Raw genomic sequence first — 19,042 nt, 5'->3', positions numbered from 1 at the left:
ATTTATAGTCAACCAATACATTAAATACATTTTTAAATTATATAATTTTAATTACTTTAAATGTCCTGTCTCACTCTCAGTAGTGCCTGCTAATGTTAAAAAAGATTAATTTCCTGTAAGTTAATTTTGGGAATAAGAAATATAAGCAAAATGTGTTACTCTGCTAGCTTGGAAAAAAAGTCATTTCAATTAACAGATTTAATTTCTTTCTTTGATTTATTTCAGTTGTAGATTCTAAATTTCAGCACTCAAATGGACTTCCAAGACTTTAACTACTCATAAATTCTCACTCTACATTTGAGAACTAATAATTAAGTGGATTTCCCAGATTTTCCCAGCAAGTTAATTATACAGTCCAGTGTACCACATTTTCCTTTAAGCTGGTCTTGAGTTATATTCCCCATTTTGTGAATATTTTGCTAATTGTCTTTAAAAACTGAAACATACAATTTTTCTTATCAGCAGTTAAGCCAACAGAGGCTAGGAATTAGTGAATAGCATTTGTTGGTAACCAAATTCAGAATAGTTTTTTTTAACATTTTCACTTGTATTGTTTATAATTCTACTTTAGTAATACTAGGTTAATGTTTTTTAAATACGCTGCTACTGAAAGAAACTTGCTTTCTATCCAAATCAATTATCTTCACCAATTATTATTGTAAAAGAGTTTACCATACCATTCCTGTACTTTGACTTATTGTTCTAGAATTGTCTTTAGCACTACCTACTTGATTGGTTTTTTTAATCTGTTTCTAATGTGTATAAAATGTTCTAATGTAAACAATTTGCTATTCCTCAGTTTATTTTTTCCCGTGTATTATGAATTCTATTTAGCTTAAAATTGTACATGTGTATCCTTCTAAATTAAAACTGTGCTTTTTCAATAAAAAAAATGGTTTAAAGTGCAAGCCTGTTTTGTTAACATTTCAATTTGATTTAATTATTATTAAAATTATCTCAATATATGTTAATGTAGCACATTCAAAAATTGATTTAGGAAGTCTTATTACGGTGTAAAAGCTACCATAATAAGTTGTTCTGTTACATAAATAAATAAATGACCAATATTACTAGAGGCTATAAGCAGCATAGGGGAAAAAAATGGAAGAAGTCTTTTATCCTAGTTTTTAGAGGGCATCAGCAGCTTGCTTTTATGAAAAAGTAACAGCTAAATGCACTGCAAATAATTTGCAGTAATCCAGTTCAGTGATTCATGTGTCTGCTTTAATGGGTCATAATTCAGGGTAAAGTAACTGAGTGCAGTCAGAGTGCAGACACTGCTTATGCCAGGGACAGTATCTCTTCATAAAACACACCTCAGGAGAAGCAGTTTGCCAGCCTCCTAATACTCTCTGATGTTTTGATGTCCTGCATATTTTTCCGATTAAGTTTTGAGTGCCATGTTTTTAGTTGTGTTTCCACATTCATTATTCTCACGTAGACCCTTCAGCAGGTTTGCCATATATGATTATTTTTTTAATGATGCCTTTCTTTCCACTTCAGCAGTTTAATAATCTAGCACATGGCTGCTTCTCAGTACTCAGCATTCACCTCCCCAATACAGAAGAGGACATGTGCTTTGGCTTCAAAATTCCATTTGCAGCGTTAGAAATGCATATTCCCTACGGTACAACATTTGTTTGACATAACCATTCATTTTTATTACCTCTTTAAATATGTTTATCCAGAGTTATCAATAATCATAAATAACTGTATTCTCATCTTGTTCTGTTTTTTTCCAACAGACAAAATTGCTTACCCAGTACATATTAAACCTCGGCAAGTATGATCAAAACTACGACATCAGAGACCGTACAAGATTTATTAGGCAGCTTATTGTTCCAAACGAGAAGAGTGGAGCTTTAAGTAAATATGCCAAAAAAATATTCCTAGCACAAAAACCTGCACCACTGCTTGAGTCTCCTTTTAAAGGTATTATTATCAGACTATAACTAAGAAATATGTGTTACCTAAAAAATTATAGCAGTATGTCCCATTTCTAATATGCTTAAAATTTATCTCTTAGAAAATATAAATGATTAGCATATATAAATATGTAAGAACAATGTGCTTTCTACTCATTCATCTGTTCTCCAGAGCAAGTTTTATATTAAAGTTTATATTTTTTATAGACCTTATTTACCTAAATAATTTCAAGCCTTCTGATTTTGTTTTTATTCTTACTAAACAGTTTAACCAAACGGTAAATAAAAGCTGTGTTATTCTTGTAGACGTTGACTTCATTTCTATTTTAAATAGTTTTATTTTATAAAGAATATAAGTCATCTTAATAGGGAGTTGTTATGAATTAAATATTCTATGTACACTAACATCAACCTTTATAGGGGAATTGTTTATAAAAACATTCCTTTATATTTAAATTTGTTTTTCAAGGAGGGAAGATGACTTATTTTTCCCAGCTTTTTAAAAGGGCTAATTAAATATATTATCAGTTTAACAAGTAGCCATTCCATTTGAAATGAAATGATTATATACGTTGATTTTCATATTGTTTCTTATTTAATTGTTGGAAAGCGATAAAAAGCAATTCAGTTTTGTAGAAAAACTATTAAAATTCTGGATGTGTTTGTGCCAAGACATGTATATGGATTGTTTAACTGTGCTGTCATTCTTAATATTCACAGTAAAGTAATTTTTAGAGAAGCTACATTTCAGAGCAACACCTCTAAACACACTGACTGATTAGCTTTTTTATTGACCATTATGGGGGAGATTATTGTAATCTATGGATGAAATCAGTTTTTTGACCTATGGAGAGCTTCCTAGTTTATATTTATTCCTTGACATTTGAGGTAATATGCCAATTACCTTGAGCTCTGATTATGATTGTTCTCTGTTACATGCAGCTTATATTATTTATTTTATATTTTCCTTTATTTTTAATAGATAGGGATCATTTCCAGCTTGGCACGTTATCTCATACTCTCAACACTAAAGCTACTGGGTACCTGGAATTATCTAATTGGCCAGAGGTGGCACCCGACCCATCAGTACGAGATGTAGAAGTAGTAGAGTTGGTAAGTTGACCTTTCTGAAATTAATTTTGTTCAAGCAGTGGGAGATTCTAGGGTAATTGTTGTTTCATATAAAAGCTTTTGGTGGGGGGAGTTGAAAACTGAAATTGTTCTAGTATTTCTAAATGTAATGTTTTAGATATACCTAGCCTTTATAAGACTAAATATTGTAATATTCCTCTGCCATTGTACATGTACTGTTCATTTTCGTCAAGGAAATAGAGAATTGAATTCTCTGCATCAGTGCCACCCACATGTGTGCCTGTGCTATTGCATTTGTAGCTGTGCAGATTCAATTTCTAAGGTACTTAGTTTCATTGGATTGAGCCTTTTCTACTTTGTTGAGAGATTTGTAAGCTTCCTATCAATATTTTTCTAAGTAATTTTTGCTGTTCTCTTCCAGAAAAACCATACAAAGTGTTCTTCTGGATTTTCCGATGAACTGTTTTAAGTGAAGCCTAAACATACATAGGGAAGATTGTGTACTAAAAATGTCCTTTGACAAGGTCACAACTAGAATGAATAATATGTTGCTTTCACATTAAAAAAAACTTTATAAATACTCTTTTTCTTGATCTAAAAAATGCTGGCCATTAGGTTAAAAAAAACCCCATTCTTTTCTAATATTATTCTGTTTGTTATATGAACAAGAAAAGTAAGGGGAAGGGCCTCTGAATTTATTTAATGATAGATTATATGAAATATATTTATTACTTTTAAAAGTAGAGTAAACGGAAAAGAGCAATTAAGAATTGTACTCTCAGGGGGCTGGCTGGTAGGCTCACTCAGTAGAGCATGGTGCTGACAACAGCATGGTCAAGAGTTTGGATCTGCACACCAGACTGCGACCCCCCCACCCAAAAAGGAATTGTGTACTCTGGATATATTTCTGATTAAAAAAAGATATATTGAAGTAGGATTCACATAAAAAGAGCTCTTTACCCCTAATACCTATGGGAAAATCAGTTAACCTCCTTGCTCTTAACTTTTCCAAATACAATGGAAGAAAACCTTTATTATTTTAAATAGAATTTCTCTAATGAGCATAGCCATGTAATTTGATTCCTCTTAGAAATAGTTTCTCTTAACTGCTCAAACTTATCCTGGCTTTGCAGCATGGCCAGAAACAATAATAACTAATAATAGCTTCATTTAGCAAACCCTGGCAGTGTACTATGATAATGTTTTACTAACATTATCTTATTTAAACCTCATAATGATCATAAGTGATGGTTATTTTTATTCACATTTTGCAGATGAGAAAACCAAGCTCAGAGAACCTAAGTAAATTGCCTTAGTTTACATAGCTAGTAAGTAGTAGAAGGGGATTCCAAACCCAGGTCTGTCTGTATCTATTGTCTGTGCTTTTATTACATTTTATTATGTAACCAGAGGAGAGGGAGCTTGATCTTGTTTGCAAATCTGTATTATCCCTAGTACTACTTAGCACCATCATTTTCATGTTGTGACAAATTATCTCTATTTAGAAATGGACAAAAATATGTAAAAGTTATGAGAATTAATTGCATGTCTATTCCTCCTTGCAAAAAGTTTATTGATTTTCCCTCAAATCTACATACTCTTCAAGACAGTTACCTTATTTGTGCAACTTTTGGCCAGATACTAGAATAGGAGGAGAATGTTCTTTGTTATGACTTTTTTCTACAGATATACTCTCTGTCCTGATTTCTTGTTATGCCTATTTGTTTTTTTTATGGTTCTGTCCTTTTTCATTATTGGCTACGCAATGTTTTGGTCTCAGTAGAACCATCCTTTTATCCTCCCCCAACTAATACCCTATCCCAACCTCCCTGCTACCCCATTTTTCTCCACCAAAAAAGGTTTATCTTCTCAGAAATTGATAGCAATGCTATGCAATTTAATTTGGACTCAGCAGTATCTTTATATTGGCTGATAGATTGGTTGGTTGGCTCACCTCTTCCATTTTCTCACATGTTCTTCTAAGCATTAACTACCTTATAGGGACAGTACTTAAATAACCTATTTTCTTATGTTCATATCACCTGTCCTGTTCAACAGAGAGAAATTGATTTCTTTTTCATTTCGCCGACTACATTCCTGAAATTAATAATTTGTAACTTATTATGGGAAATAATTATAACTGATGTAACCTGGTTGAAGAGAACTGTGACGTATTTGTTGATGCCATGCAGAAAACAGCTTCAATCTATTGGTCTCTGAGATCTTTTGGCTTAAAATAATACTATGAGGGATACAATTAAATATAAAAATAATGTAGAAAGTTTTATTTTCAAATGCAGTGCAGAAAGTAATGTTTCTATTGTCTTTCTCGCTTCTCACTCTACTTAGCCCTCCCTTGAAAGTCGTATCAATGTATTTCATGTACATAATACACTGTGTTATTCTAGTTTTACTATGAAGTGGTCTTAGAGGGTCAAATCTCATTATTATAAAATATAACTTACTAAGAAAAATGGCCTACATTTTGATATTCTGATGTTTTAATCAAAACAACAGGGAACCTCGTCAGATTGACACGTGAAGTCACTTTGAATTATACACCACCATTTTCAGGATATCAGATATTATGTATATTTATATTATGGTATCAGTAAGTTTTGAAGATCCTTTAGAGTTTTCTGCTTAGTTCTAGAAAATTTTTTCTTCTCTAGTTATGGAAAGATTGCCTTTTGTATATCAAGGGTATTTTGCTTTATAAATACGTCTGTTGTCAATATTTTATCCCTCATAGGAACTTTCAAATTAGTGCCTCTCTGTTCATCTCCTCTTCTCTTTTTCCTATTTTTCCTTTTACTTAGAATTATATAACTATCATGGTCATAAAGCTCCAGTAAAAAATTAAGATAATTTTATTAGTCTTCAGTCCTTTAAAATCGGAAACTCTGTAATAGAGCGTCTGTGGCCATGTCAAGAAAGTATACCCCTTTGGGTATAGGAACCCAATTTTTCTAAGTTGTTGATTTAGTCTCACTAAATTGATCCCACAGACTTTTTACCGTACTTCAGAAAAATATTTGGATTTAAGAAAAATATGGACTTCAGTGTTTACTAAGTGTAGGAGATCTTTGTTTATAGAATACTATATTAATATTTGAAGACAGAAGCATTTCAAATACATATAAAAGAAAGCATTACTGCTGATCTTAATGTAAGTATCTTATTCAGATATGTTCAAATAATTTTTACTTATTTTCTTATTATTGTCCATATAGTAATTTTCCAGGTTACTGAAGCTTATCTCTTTAAACAGTGTATCTTAAGCCCTCTAGATCAGTGGTTTTCAAGTGTAGCTTCACGTTGCAATCATATTGAGATCTTTAAACAAAACAAACCTGTGTCAGATCTGCACAAGACCAGTTAAATCAGAATCTCAGAAGGTGAACTCCAGGCATTAGTTTTTTACTATTAATATTTTACTGTTTTTATTAATATTAAAAAAATATATCCTCAGGTGATTTTAATGTTCATCTAGTGTTGAGAATCATTCTTGAATAAGAAGCTCTGTCATGCTGGAAATTCTTTACAACAAAATATGTACTGTCATGGAGACTGGCACATGGTAGAAACAGAAACTCAGTTAAAGGTGTAATAAATAAATAAGTCTTAACCATTTTGACCTTTAAAATATATATATCTGCTTTTTAGAGTATGTCAAAGAGTGTATGAAACATGATTTAATTTTTTCTTGATAACTCAAGGTCATAATGATGAAAGTAATTTAATATACTGTATTAAAGTTTTAAGGGGCTAATATTAGTACTAATATATATTTAGTAAACACTAAAGTCCATATTTTTCTTAAATGCAAGCAAACATATTTTCTGAATTTAATATTAAAGTCTTTAAGGGGCTAATAAATATAACTAATATTTATTGTGCCAGATACACTTAGAATATATCAGTGTTCAAAATACTAGAAATCCCTGCTCTCCAGAAGCTTACCTTCTACCAGGGATAGACCAACAATTAAAAAAATAAGTAAATTGCATAGTACTTTCGAAAGTAATAAGTGCTGCAATTAAAAACAACAACAACAAAGGGAATAGTGTTAGAAGTGGGAGCAGCTGAGGACAAGCCCTGAAGGTGGGAGCATGCCTGGGACATGTGGAGGAACAGTAAGGAGTGGTTGGAGTGGAGTGGGCTAGAGGGAGAGCAGCAGAGGAGGGTCAGAGAGGCAAGGCTCGGGGGACAGTTATGAAGAGACCGTGCAGGCTGTGTACATTAAGGACTTGGGCTTTTTCTTTGTGTGAAATGGGGAGCCATTTTAGGGTTTCAAACCAAAGAGGAGCTCGATCTGACTTAGGATTTACTGTAATAGAATCATTCTAGATGCTGTGTTGAGCAAACTTTGGGTGGGGGCTGAGGAGGAAGCAGAAGCAAGGTAACCAGTTAGGAGACTATTGCAGTAATCCAGGAGAGAGAGATGGCACAGACCAAGGTGGCTAATGGATTTCTTGATGGGTTATATGTTCAGGATATGAGGGAAAGAGAGAAGTCAAGAGTTTAGACTGTTAAGATAGTTAGAGAAATTTATACCTACACTAAATATTTTCTTTTCTTTTTCTCTTTTACTTCAGCATCATGCCATCCACTTGAGTTTCTTATTGCTGTTAGTGTCCACCTGCAATTTCCCTCACCTATTCCAGGCTGTATTACTTTACTTTAAATCTTCTGTGGACCAACAAACACAAACGTTTTAAAAATTGTGTGTAAAATAAGATTGTCAATTTAACCTAATGGGCTCTGAGTGAGAGTTTGTATTCCTTTATTTAGGAGTAAAGTGAATCAGCCTTAACGCCAGGACTTCTGACATTTGCCTTCTCTGCTGAGGCCTTCACCTTTCTGCTGAGTTCACAGTTGTATTCTTAATGGTTAAGTTTGCTGGAAGTCTGACTCCCTTATTTGTTTACTTTTTTAGTTCTTTGTTTAAACAGGCAAAAGAATGGATCCCACCAGGAAAAGCAAAGAAAGAGAATCCTGCTAAGAAATTTTATTCTGAATCTGAGGAGGAGGAAGAATCTTCTGATAGCAGCAGTGACAGTGGTGGGTTTTATAATTTATTGAGATATATTATTCACATTGTAGATTACATGCTGTACTTCCAAAACGACAGTAAGGCCTACTCACATAATATTCAACAAGTGGTTTTAAATGAGGTGTATACAATTAAAATACTTCCTTTCATTTACATATCACTGTTTAGTTTTCAAAATAATTCTAATTATTTTAGCAAATTCCCTTCTCATTTGACATTGCCTCTTGGATACATAGCTAATAAATAGTAGAAACTCAGGCTTTTCCTAATTCTAACCCACACTGCCTGTTATATCTATTAGCGTATTAAAAAACATGATTTTACACTTGATAAACTTTAGTAGGGTCTTTAAAAGTAACTTTCTTTTATGAAAATATAAAGTTTATTTTAAACCTTGAACAGTCTTTTTCTCTTCTAGTTTATAAACATCTGTTTCTGTGTTTACCTGTACAGAGATGAAGCTAAAACTATTAAATCTCTGTGTACTATAAACAAATGTCGAGCTAAAAAGATTGAGGGCAACCATATGTGATGAAAAACTACTAACTAGGAAGGTTTCAGAAGTCCTAGGGTTTAGCTATGCAAATTGAATAGATAGCTACCTTTGTTTGTATCTGATGAATGAAGGGGTAGGGTTAGATGTTTTTAAGATCCCTCATTACTAAAATTCTGTGAATGATTTGCATAATGAAAAATATATTAGAGTCATTTTCCATCACTCTTATTAATAATTGGGGCGGGCCAGTTAGCTCAGTTGGTTAGAGCATAGCTTTATAATACCGGGGTCATGGGTTTGGATCCCAATACTAGGCAGCCACTAAAAAAAAGAAAGAAAGGAAAAAAAAATCTAATGGGTAGATCTGACCCAAGACCAAATGACACCAAACTTTCTCTAAAATCTTTATTCCTTGGAGAACCAGCACCCCTCACTATTATTATTTATCTACTACCTTACTCTAGGTAATTCATCCTTTTTCCCCCAGCCCGTCTCTCCTATCAAAATTTCTGTTTTCAGTATGTGATAAGTTAATCTGTGAAACATTACCTTTTGAAGTAATAAACTGAAAAGTGGAGAGAATATACCTCAATCCAGAAAGTTTACATTAAAAAATAAGGAATGTCGGGACTCCATCCCCAGCCTGGCCTAGTGAGCACCAATCAGAGAGGCATGGGATCCGAGGAGACCACGCACCCTGCAGTGCCAGCGCGCGACCGAGCAGGTAGTCCTCGCTGCCATCAGACTCCATCCCCGGCCCGGCCGAGTGCGTGCCAACTAGAGAGGTGCCTCTCCAGAGAGGCCCGAGATCTGCGAAGACCACACGCCCCATGGTGCCAGTGTGTGACTGAGCAGGTAGGCCTCCCCACTGCTGGACTCCATCCCCAGCCCGGCTGAGTGTGCGCTAACCAGAGAGGCACCTCCCTGGAGTGGCCCAAGACCCAAGGTGCCCATGGGAGACTGAGTAGAAACTGAGGCAGCCGTGCCACACTGGGAGCCCCAGCAGCATCCTAGCCAGACAATAGTGTTGAAACAGTGGACTGTGAAATCCCTTGCCACAGTGATTAAACATCAAAGGAAAGATACAAGAAATATGAAAAATCAAGAAAGTGTACCACCAAAGGGTAGTAACTCTCAGGCTCTAGATCCTGTAGAACAAGAAGCCCTTGAAATGTCTGACAAGGAATTTCTAGGGATAATTCTATGGCAACTAAATGAGATACAAGAAAACTCAGCTAGACAACATGATGAAACAGGGAAAAGTATACAGGACCTGAAAGAAGAAATTTACAAGGAAATCAATGCCCTGAAAAAGAACGTAGCAGAGCTTGCCGAGCTGAAGAATTCATTCAATGAAATAAAAAACACAACAGAGAGTTTAACCAGCAGGCTTGCGGAAGCAGAACAGAGAACTTCTGACCTCAAAGATGGGCTGTTTGAAATAACATAGGCAGACAAAAAAAAAAGAAAAAAGAATTAAAAACATTGAGGAAAATATAAGAGAGATATCAGACAACCTTAAGCACTCAAATATCTGAGTCATGGGTATTCCAGAAGGGGAGGAAAAAGGAGATTGCATTGAAAACATATTCAACAATATAGTGGCAGAAAAATTCCAAGGTATAGGAAAAGACACAGATCTTCAGATTCAGGAAGCTCAAAGATCCACAACTGTATTCAATCCAAAAAGGTCTTCTCCAAGACATGTTATAGTCAAATTGGCAAAACTCAAAGACAAAGAGAGAATCTTAAAAGCTGCAAGAGAGAAGCATCAAATCACCTTTAAGGGAGCCCCAATCAGACTAGCATCAGACTTTTTATCACAAACCCTAAGAGCCAGAAAGGAATAGGATGATATATTCAAAATACTAAAAGACAGAGATTGCCAGCCAAGAATACTCTACCCCGCAAGGCCATCCTTCCGAAATGAAGGGCAAGTAGTATATTTCTCAGACAAACAAAAACTGTGGGAGTTCACTGCCACACAACCACCCTTACAAGAAATTCTTAAGGGAGTACTGGGTTTGTTACCTGAAAAATAACTACCACTGCCATAAAAAGTCAAGAAGAATCAAAACCCCCTAGTAAAATTAAAATGTCACCAATGAAGAGAAAAAAAAAAGTTTGTCTACAACCCAAGGAACCAACAAATACAGAAGACAAACAGTAAATCAGAAAGAAAGGAACAAAAGACCCTTAAGACATCCAAACAAAAATCAAGAAAATGCTAGGAGTAAATCAGCACTAACAGAATACAGCAACACATATGCAAGATTATACACCACGATCAAGTGGGATTCATCCCAGGGATGCAAGGTTGGTTCAACATACACAAATCAATAAATGCGATACACCATATCAATAAAAGCAAAGACAAGGACCATACGATCATCTCTATAGATGCTGAAAAAGCATTTTATAAAATTCAACACTCATTCATGATAAAACACTCTCTACAAGTTAGGTATAGATGGAAAGTATCTCAACATAATTAAAGCCATATATGATAAACCCACTGCCAATATCATCCTGAATGGGGAAAAGCTGAAAGCTTTTCTGTTAAGAACGGGAACTTGACAAGGATGCCCATTTTCAGCACTCCTATTCAACATAGTGTTGGAAGTACTAGCCAGAGCAATCAGAGAAAAGAAGGAAATAAAGGGCATCCAGATTGGAAAAGATGAAGTCAGACTGTCCCTGTTTGCAGATGACGTGATCCTGTATATCAAACAGCCTAAAAGCCTCTACAAAAAAACTCTTGGAGTTGATAAATGATTTCAGCAAAGTAGAAGGATATAAAATCAACACACAAAAATCAGTAGCATTTCTATTCTCCAATAGTGAACATGCAGAAAGTGAAATCAAAAAAGCTTGTCCACTTACAATAGCCACCAAAAAAATAAAGTACTTTCGAATAGAGTTAACCATGGATGTGAAAAATCTCTATAATGAGAACTACAAACTACTGCTGAGAGAAATTAAAGAGGACACAAGAAGATGGAAAGATATTCCGTGCTCTTGGATTGGAAGAATCAACATTGTGAAAATGGCCATATTACCCAAAGTGATATACAAATTCAATGCAATCCCCATCAAAATTCCAATGACATTTTTCTCAGAAATGGAAAAAACTATCCAGACATTTGTATGGAATAACAAAAGACCATGCATAGCCAAAGCAATTCTGAGCAAAAAAAAATAAAGCTGGAGGCATAACAGTACCTGACTTTAAACTATACTACAAAGCTGTAATAACAAAAACAACATGGTACTGTCATAAAAACAGACACACTGATCAGTGACATAGAATAGAGAATCCAGAATCAACCGACACACCTACAGCCATCTGATCTTTGACAAACTACCAAACCTATACACTGGGGAAGAGACTGCCCCTTCAGTAAATGGTGCTGGGATAACTGGATATCCATATGCAGGAGAATGAAACTAGACCCATACCTCTCACCATATACTAAAATCAACTCAAAATGGACTGTAGAATTAAATATACACCCTGAAACAATAACCCTGAAACAATAAAACTTCTTAAAGAAAACATAGGAGAAACACTTCAGGAAGTAGGACTGGGCACAGACTTCATGAATATGACCCCAAAAGCACAAGCATCCAAAGGAAAAATAAACAAATGGGATTATATCAAACTAAAAAGCTTCTGCACAGCAAAAGAAACAATTAACAGAGTGAAAAGACAACCAACAGAGTGGAAGAATATATTTGCAAAATATACATCTGACAAAGGATTAATATCCAGAATATACAAGGAACTCAAATTTAACTTTACAGCAAAAAAACAAGTAACCCAATTTAAAAATGGGCAAAGTAGCTGAATAGGTATTTCTCAAAGGAAGACATATGAATGGTTAATAGACACATGAAAAAATGCTCAACATCACTCAGCATTCGGGAAATGCAAATCAAAACCCCACTGAGATACCATCTCACCCCAGTTAGGATGGGTAATATCCAAAAGACTGAACAATAAATGCTGGTGAAGTTGCGGAGAAAAAGGAACTCTCATACATTGTTGGTGGGACTAGAAAAAGGTGGGCCTCTATGGAAATGGTTTGGAGGTTCCTCAAACAATTGCAGATAGATCCACCATATGACTCAGCTATCCTGGACTATACCCAGAGGAACGGAAATCATCAAGTCAAAGATATACCTCTTCTCCAATATTCATTGCAACGCTATTTACAACAGCTAAGAGTTGGAACCAGCCCAAATGTCCATCATCAGATGAATGGATAAGGAAAAAGTGGTATATCTACACAATGGAATACTACTTTGCTATAAAGAAGAATGAAATATTGCCATTTGCAACAACATGGATGGACCTTGAGAGAATTATATTAAGTGAAACAAGTCAGGCCCAGAGAGAGAAATATCCCATGTTCTCACTTATTTGTGGGAGCTATAAAAATAAATAAATACATACATACATACATACATACATACATAAACTGGGGCAGGGGAGGGAAAAAGACACAACTATTACAATTCCTTGAAGTTGATATGACAAGTGAACAGAAAAGAGGTTGTTGGAAGGGAGGGGGGAGAGGGAAGAGGGAGGGAGGTTTCGGTAATGGGGCACAATAATCAACCACATTGTATATTGAAAAAATAAAATTAAATTAAAAATAAATACATAAATAAAAAATAAGGACTATCAGGAATGATGTAGGACAGTGAGAAAGATCTGTTTTTACTTGTTTTAAGTATGTGTGTACTTCTTCTTTTCATACCATATAGATAGTTGTCTCCATCCCATTTATTCACAAGCTCATGCCTATTCATAGGCTACCCTTTTTCAGTATATATTTGATATGTTCCATTAACATTTATGGGTTTGTCTGAATACATATAGTAGTGAAGCATGTAGTGGGAATTCCATGGTAATTACTGAAGGACAAAAAAATAACTCTCCTCATTAGAAATTATTAGATTTTGTTTTCCACTGAGCAAGACTTTTGGAGAATAAACAAATTTCCTCAAGGATTTTACTAACTTGTAAATTTAAATAATGGTGCCTGAAGTGAATTGAGCCCAGATTCATGTTGAACTCTCATGTGATAAATAACATGAGTAACTTAGATGCTATAATTTCTTTTCATTGTTTATAGTATGAGCCAGTTATCTGAGTTAATATGTACGTGTGTAACATTGATATCACAACAGATTGAAAGTGTCTTTATTTAGTTTCGTTTTATCTTTGTAAAGTCTGGGTAAAATAAGTTTTCCTTTTTGTAAAAGATGGTAATGATGAATGCCTTACCATCATGTGGCAGACACTGTTGTGTTCTGATCACCTTTACATGTTTCATATCATTTCATCTTCACAGTAGTTGTGTAAATTAGCTAGTAATATTGTCCCCGTTTGCTGAAAGGGAAACTGAAACCCAAAAGAGATTGAGTAACTTGCTCAGTCTTAAAACTGGTTAGTAGCAGAGCCAGGATTTGAACCTGGACATTCCAAGTTGAGAACCCATGCTTTTACCTCCTGCAAGCTCTTCTAAAAAAATTAGGTAATCTTAGCTTTTCACTATGACACATGAGTGAATCTTCATGAAGTTGGCACTATTTACCTATTAGGATAAAGTTTTAATTAAAGGTCATTTTTCTGCCTAAGAGTACTTCATCACAAAGATTATAGGCAGAGGCAACAGTTCGTCCTTTTATCTAAGGTGCAACTCTGCACCTATAATCATTTTAAATAGTAAAAACTTATGCTTCATTTAAAAAGTACACATACCAGTAATTATATTCTGTGCATCACTTCTGCAAAGAGTCTTAGTATACCATAATTTGTATGTAAAACATTTAAATATCTAACTCCTTAATGTAACTTTATCATCTCTTAGATCTGCGGAATACTCCTGTACTAGCTAAATAAGTAATAACCCTTTAATTAGTAATTTTTCTTGTCTTTGAATTTAGAACTTTATGGAGATGATTTGAATGGCTCTCAAAATTCCCTCTCAAAATTTGTTCCCTAAGAAGATTCAACTGTTGTGTTCTTTTTCTCTAGATAAATTTTCCCATTACAAGTAGAAGAATTCTAAGTTATTTCTTTATGTTTGTATTATCTTTATGTCAGTCTTTAAAAGTTTTTGCCATAGCTAGATATTTATGGGTTTGAAAAGTGAGAGTCGCTCATATGTGGTTAACTTGGTTCATGTTTGCTTTGCTTTTTTCTGCTCATTATCAGAGCATCTTCTTTCTGTCTTGAGTCCCTCCATGCTCACCCTGCTGCAGGAATCCATAGGTATGAATGAAGGGGGTGGGGAATATAAAGTGTTGAACAAGTAGGGTTCAATATCTGGTTTCATCTTTGATGAATATTGGCAGTTACAGGTGTCCTTATGTATAATTAAATGGCTGTAAATCAAGGAACATCTGGTTCTGTTTTTCAGAGAGTGAATCTGGAAGTGAGAGTGGAGAGGAAGGAGACAGTAGTGAGGACAGCAGTGAGGACTCCTCCAGTGAGCAGGACAGTGAGAGTGGAAGTGAGTCAGAAGGAGAAAACAAAAGAACAGCCAAGAGGAACTCGAAAATCAAAGAAAAAGGGTAAATGCTTTTGTCAGAATTTTCTTCAAAAAATATTCTGTAGCATTTTCCCCTAGGCTCATATTTTCCATTAATTCATAGAATGAGAGAAAATAAGTGTGTGTATTTTTTCCCGAATATATAGTACAACTTTTAAAATTGATTTTAAGTGCTAGAAGTGCACATTATTCTACTGCTTATAATGCTTGGTTTTCGTTTTGAACTTGAACAAATCACGGGGTTGCATTTTGAAAATTGGTATAACCTTGGAAGGCTGAGTTAAGTGATCAAGCAGTAGGCATGAAACACTTAATTACCTTTTGTAGCAATTTTGCTGATGGCTAAAATTAAATCCTTCAACACTTTGCTATTATATAACGAAGACAATTGATTTTTCTAAATAATGTTATATTAAAAAGATTATGATCCAAATACTAGAGTCAAAGGCTGTGAAAGGAGATGGTCATAAGATATTTAGGTATTAGTGCTTTTTAAAAATCTCCTATTATCAACAACATTATCAAGTATTAAAGTGTCATTAAAATTTTGAGTAATTGGGGCTAATACCTTGGATTGTATGACTCTGTTTTCCCCACTGCTGTCAGCAAGTGGCCTCTGCCGACATGATGGCCCTTTCCCCGGGCTCCTGCTGCCCGTTCACTTGATGAGCTTGCAGCTCGACTCAGCCGTGGCTGACAGCACTGATTGCGGCGCAGTACGCTCTCTGCTCCTTTTATTACAGACAGTAATTAAAGCAGCTCGCCCTGCCACTTCCATAACAAACACAGCATAATGCCCTAATTATGACTTTATTAATTTAAGTCAGGATTTAATGATTTTAAAAGTGATTTATATTGTTTTTCCTGTTCAGAACAAATGAAATCTGTAGGTTAAATTAATACAGGCTTTTCATCATTGCAAAGTTAAAAACCTAGTTACCAGTAAATTCTTTTCATTAGATTAACATCTGAAAGTCTAAGCAGTAAGGTAAACAACAATTACCATCAAAATTGAGTGATGCATAATAAAATAACACTTTTACCTTTTAAATCTTATCTTAAAAGCTAGAAGTTAAATATACTTAAAATTATACACTTGTTGCAGCAAAGGAGTTACTTGGTTTGTAATAGCCTTTTCTTTGAGAGAAATTCTGTACTTCTCGTTTAATATCAGAATATCTATGATGATATGGTTTATAAAAATATCTTGTTTCTAGAAAGTAGAAAGTTTTGTTCAGTGCATGCAGTAACACTTTTTCAGATAGCAAAAGTCAGTATGCTAGAAATCATATATTAGTTTCATTATTTTTTCTTCAGAAATTTTTTACCCATGTTTAAATTTAAAAGAATTGTTTGTTACAACAAAGAGAACACCAGATACATTCTAAACATTATTTTTTAAGTACATGTTTTAACCAGTGAATTAGGGATAATAAATTGCTATTCTCTGCTAGGGGTAAAAAACAACATATTTTTTAGTCTTCAAATATAATTACATGTGCTCTGAGATGTTACCATGGCTCCATTTTTAATAAACAGCAATCATATTTCCTACATAAAAATCAATTCTGGGAAACATCGATTCTTCTCTTGCCTCACCACTATGCCTCCCCCTTGTGTTTTTCTGCCTCTTAGAATGTTTTTTAACTTTGCCAGTATGATAATTTTTTAAAGCTCTTAATGAGCTTTAGTAATCATAACTATTTATTACTAAATTTTAATTTTACACTTCACAGTATTTTCACTTAAAGGGAAATATTTATTATGGTGCAGTGGAAAAAATATGGACCTTGGAGTGAGACAAATTTGAGTTCAGATTGCAGTTCTGCCCCTCTTGTCTTTATGTCCTTGAGCAAGTTATTTAACGTTCCCAAATATTAGTTTTATTATAGTAAATGGGATGATAATGTACCTAGGAAGAGTGTATCAAAATTAGATAACTGATATGAATGGCATGAAATGCCTAACACTGCCTGGCCCAAGGTAGATTCTTAAAAAAAAAATAAATGCACACATGCATGTGGTAGAAAGAACTAGACTTTCAGTTTTTGGAAAAATATAAAACACCACAAGTCATCTCTCATCCCGAGAGAAGCTCGTTTGACCATCTCACTTTATTCCTTCTCCTTTGAGAACTGCCTCCCTACTCCTCTGTCTGCCTCTTTTCTATTTTTCAACTTATGTGTCTCTTCCTCCAGGAAGCATTCCTAATCTTGGTTAAGTTTGTTTAGGTGTCCCTCTTTATGTTCTCATGACACACTATACTCTACTCATTTATTGCTTATCATATTGTATTATCACTGACAGCTTAGTTCTCTGTATCCTGCAATGGACTGTAGACTCTATAAAGAAGACACAGGTATCTTACTAACCATTGTTATCCTTAGCACCTAACATAGTGGCAACAAGTAGTCAATAATCAATAAATATTTGTTAAGTGAGTGAGTGAACAAATGAATGAATAGCAGTAAGAACTTAGATATGATCATTTGGTATTTTAAAAGTTTATGTTTAATTATCTTACATTTTTAGTATGACTTACTGCATTAGAAGAATTCTCTTTGAATTGGTTAATATTTTCACACCTAAGGTATTTAAAGTTGTATTTGGGAACTTGTGTAAATAATTTTCTCGAACAGAAAAATCTATAAAATGCACGTCTATTTTGACAAAAGTAGATATACAAATATTTCAATTTACTAATAAACAGTATTTTGAGAAAGCATTTTAAAATTAGCCTAAGTATCCTTGAAGTTGTTACTATTAGTACTTAATTCCTGGTAAACCAAGCATTTAATATTAATTATTTTCTGTGTTGCTATTGATGATATCATTTAGTGTTATTTTATGACTTTTTGCATTTGAAATGTGTATGACATAATGTAATTGAGTTTGAATGGACTCTAATTTATTTGGTTATAGGCAATACCACTTTTATTATTATTTTATTAATATATTCTAGAATTTTAAAACCATTTTATTGTTTTTATGTAATCTGCTTAAATTTGTTTATATAAAGGATTTAAAATTGATATTTCAAAATTTGTTATTATGTGTAGTGATTCTGAAGATGGGGAGAAGGAAAATGAAAAATCTAAAACTTCCAGTTCTTCCAATGCTGAATCTAGTTCAATAGAAGAAAGTTCTTCAGATTCTGAATCAGAATCAGAATCTGAAATTGAATCTAAATCCAGAAAAGTCACTAAGGTAAGAGATTATACATTTGTTTTAATTTAAGGTAAATATCCTTTTCTCAGTTAAGAATAGATATTTCTGAAAATTAGTGTTTTGTTGAAAGTCAAGAAACTAAAAAAGGAATTTTTAACATTGTCACTAACAACTAAAATGAACAATACCATCTTCCTTCACACCTGTTATTTTATTTTTTCTAGATAATCCTTTCTCTTATAACCCAACTCCGCAAAGAAGTGAGAAACTTTTTTTTTTTTTTTTTTACCTCTTTTGTTTCCACTGAGCTAGAGAGCTTAATGTTGGGCATATGAGCTTTTTTGTTCTTGTATAGGTTGTGACAAGTGAGGCTTTTGCTAAAGGGAAAGTGAAAGGAAGTCACAGAAATAGTATCGAGCAAAGGAATGTAAATGTATATACATCATAAGAAATTGAGATTAATATGATTTTTAAATTATTAGGTGTTTTGAGAATGTTTTTAAAGCTTTAATTAAAGAGTATACATTCTTTAGCTAATTAAAAAAAATGCAATAGCCATTTATTTTAAAAAAAAGCAAGAACCCTCTAATGCTTTTTGTTTTAACATTTCTAATACTGAACTGTCTGCTTAGCAGCAAAAAATAAAAGTATAGATTGCAAAAATATAGTTTTAATATAAAATTTATGCCTAATAATAATTATTGTTCTGGTCTTTAATTCTCACCCCCTTCTTATAAATGGA

At 33.8% G+C, this 19,042-nt stretch overlaps 1 protein-coding gene across 4 annotated transcripts in view; it reads left to right on the top strand.

Moving 5' to 3' along the window:
- Window positions 1-19,042, top strand: part of AP3B1 (adaptor related protein complex 3 subunit beta 1) — a 291,668-nt gene that overhangs the window by 170,321 nt on the left and 102,305 nt on the right. For all 4 annotated transcript variants that reach the window (XR_010022600.1, XM_063085544.1, XM_063085543.1 and 1 more), the window contains exons 16-20: window positions 1,746-1,932; window positions 2,908-3,038; window positions 7,973-8,081; window positions 15,001-15,154; window positions 18,192-18,339. Coding sequence is in view for 3 of the 4 variants with exons in the window: in XM_063085544.1 (XP_062941614.1) it covers window positions 1,746-1,932; window positions 2,908-3,038; window positions 7,973-8,081; window positions 15,001-15,154; window positions 18,192-18,339 (729 nt within the window). In the remaining variant the exon portion in view is untranslated. The remainder of the gene's footprint in view (window positions 1-1,745; window positions 1,933-2,907; window positions 3,039-7,972; window positions 8,082-15,000; window positions 15,155-18,191; window positions 18,340-19,042) is intronic.

Source organism: Cynocephalus volans, chromosome 2 (genome assembly GCF_027409185.1).
Source record: "Cynocephalus volans isolate mCynVol1 chromosome 2, mCynVol1.pri, whole genome shotgun sequence".
Lineage (NCBI taxonomy): Eukaryota > Metazoa > Chordata > Mammalia > Dermoptera > Cynocephalidae > Cynocephalus > Cynocephalus volans.
Note: the sequence above shows the minus strand (reverse complement) of the source record. Positions and strands in the feature narration are given on the sequence as shown.